Raw genomic sequence first — 2997 nt, 5'->3', positions numbered from 1 at the left:
TATCATATTTTATTATAAATATATTTTATTTGCTTTTATGATGATTATCCACGATTATCTATCCAATAACTATAAATATCCTAAATAATAAAGATACGAAAGATGATACATAAATCACATTTTTTTACCGAATGTTATTTGTTTACTCGAATTTTTAATCATAAAAGAATAGTTAGTCATATAAAGCTGATGATAAGGATTATGTTAAAGTATCTGCCATAATCGTATTTTGAGAAGTGAAAAATATGAGAACACCATAATTAATTGAATTTGAAATTATAAACATATAATATATATAAAATAACAAATATCATGTGTACAATTAGAAATTACAGTGTGAACATGGCAATTAAAATTAAATTTTTATAATTACTGACATATTTTGACCATGTAATATTTTTATATACAGGGTGTCCCGAATTTAAATAGAATAAATTTCGCATGCGTGTAAAGGATCGAGAAATTGAAAAAAAAGTCCTTTAGAGATATGCCCATTTTTTGTTTTTTTTTTTTTTAAAGAAAATCGCAAAACAAAGTTGAAACGTAAGTTTTGGAATATATTATTGCTTTCAAAGCGAAATATTATTTTTGTGTACGACTTGAGCGATATCTAATGCTTGCAGAGGTAGTGCGAGAGTATGTGTGCCGATTTCCAGATAGAAGCATGTCAGATCGTCGAATTATTAGTTACGTTAACAAGATCAATGTTTGCCATTTAATTCGAGACACCTTGTGGGTGTGTAGGTGTGTGTGTGCGTGCGCACGTACACACACACACACATACACATACATACATATACACATACAGAATTTCCCGAAATTGGCGAATTGAAATATCAAAGCAAGAAAGTTTTCAAAAAAGTTATTAAATAAATTATTGGAAATATTTATTTTAAATATCACTTTTTTAAATATAAGGATTTAAATATAATCAATTACAGATTATGTTTAGATGATCACTTGTGAGTGTGTTAAAGTGAGCGCTTACATACTAATTAACACATGCCACGCGTGACTCATGGAATATCATTCAAATGTAATCTGTAATTGGCCGTTTTTAGATCTTTATATCTGAAAAATTACTATTTGAAGTAAACATTTACAAATAACTTTTTTACTTTTCGAGGAATCTTTCTAATAGTTTGATCCACGAATTTCGGGAACTCTGTCCTATATGCTGATTAAGTTATACTTCAATATATTACAAAAGTTATATTATATTAAAAAATATGTAAAATTAGCAAAAATGTATTATTAATGTATTATTATCGCAGATGATAATAATATTTTTTTTTTTTTTGCTAATTTAGATGAATCGCTGGACAAAATAAACAATGGAGCTCGCAGTATTCTGTGTTACAAAAATATAAAACTATTATTTAAGAATATGTAAAACTGTTATCATTAAAACCGATAATAATTCAATCATTATATAGCATGTTCCCGTAGATCATAAATTTAAGGAAAGTAGCAACTTATTTCTAATTTCCTGTATCTCTTCCTTGATTTCCTTTTTAGGTGAAATCGAATTGCATTCCTCAAGATCTGATTCTCCTTCTTCAATTTCATGAATCATCTCGTCCTATAACAAAAATTATATTATTACAATAAGACATATAATTTATAAATCATTAATAATGATGTAATTATATTAAAGTGAAACTTGAGTAATATAACGATATCGAATGGGGATTCAATAAAACAAAATTAGTTTAACATCTACATATTTTTTTCTTTTTACATATTTTTAAATCATTGATTGCTTATGCACCAAAAAACTGTTTTATACTGATATTCATACTCCATATTTATATTACACGATTACATTATTACGTCTTAAATAATGTACATATCTTATGGGTTTTCGGGGAGGGGGTAAATATTATATTTAGAGGAGTCATCTCCGATGACTTTGATCTTAACACGTTGTCAATGTCATAATTCTGAGTAATTATCGATAGATTACAGCAGTAGCTCGTTATTTGTTAAAAAGTTATTATAAAGACAACTTTTATAAATAAAACGTAATTTTTTAACACAAAATATATATTTTACTATACATATTCGTATATATGCTCTACATATATTCTACTATGTAATTTACATAATTGTTCTTCTTTTATGCCAAACTAGAATTTTATGCCAACAGACATTTTCCATCTCCCACCTCTGTTTAAGGATGTTTGGTTTTAAATGCGAAACGAAATCTACTTCACTCTCCCCTGCATAAAAGTTATATGATATTTCGAAGCGAGGTTCACTAAGTTTCTCGAAATTATGGCCATTTTCTATCCTTATATCACTTAATGAGATTATTGAATAAGATATAATAAATAAATTTACAATAACAATTTATGTTTCGACATGAAACTCAACGTTAGGAAACTGAGATATAATGAAGACAATTTCTGTAAATATCTACATTGAATAGCACTTTCGTAAGTGGAATAACTATCGTTCACTAAATTTTGGCTTGATTGGCGATCAAGTAATTTTCGTTTGAACAAATTTGTCGAATGCAATCAATATACATTGCTAATTTTAATTAGATAAATTGATGCTAGTTAAGTATAGGGGATAAAGTTGGATCACAAAAATATTTCAAAAAATAAAAATGTATACGGACATGTCAATGCTTGCAAAAAAAAGATACGAAGAATACTGTACTGAACGCATTGGTTTGCGCTCGGTCATCACTGGTCAAATATATGCGCTTTTTTATATACTTAAAGTAAAATTATTAAGTGATTGTCTTGTTTACGTAATATTTGAAGAAATTTATAAAAATTAGATATTTTTTTTATTAAGTCATTAGAGCGTTCTTTAATTTTAATGTTTAAGTTACTATTTAATTTACTCTCTTTTAAATATAAAAACTGTTTTCAACAGTGATGATATAGAACTGATTGGGCCAAATGTCCTAAGAAAAATACTTTAAGCAATTAATTTTTATTTATTTACATATTAAGAAGTAAAGATGTATTTTACGTTTAATTT

General features: G+C 26.6%; 1 protein-coding gene across 1 annotated transcript in view; it reads right to left on the bottom strand.

Moving 5' to 3' along the window:
• Positions 1–1345: 1345 nt before the first annotated feature.
• Positions 1346–2997, bottom strand: part of LOC108756732 (uncharacterized protein PF11_0207-like) — a 3340-nt gene continuing 1688 nt past the window's right edge. The window contains exon 3 of the mRNA XM_018500754.1: positions 1346–1582. Coding sequence (XP_018356256.1) covers positions 1451–1582 — 132 coding nt within the window. The 3' untranslated portion in view covers positions 1346–1450. The remainder of the gene's footprint in view (positions 1583–2997) is intronic.

This window comes from Trachymyrmex septentrionalis, unplaced genomic scaffold (genome assembly GCF_001594115.1).
Source record: "Trachymyrmex septentrionalis isolate Tsep2-gDNA-1 unplaced genomic scaffold, Tsep1.0 scaffold13, whole genome shotgun sequence".
NCBI lineage: Eukaryota > Metazoa > Arthropoda > Insecta > Hymenoptera > Formicidae > Trachymyrmex > Trachymyrmex septentrionalis.
The sequence above is the reverse complement of the archived record's forward strand: the minus strand, read 5'-3'. Positions and strand labels throughout refer to the sequence as shown.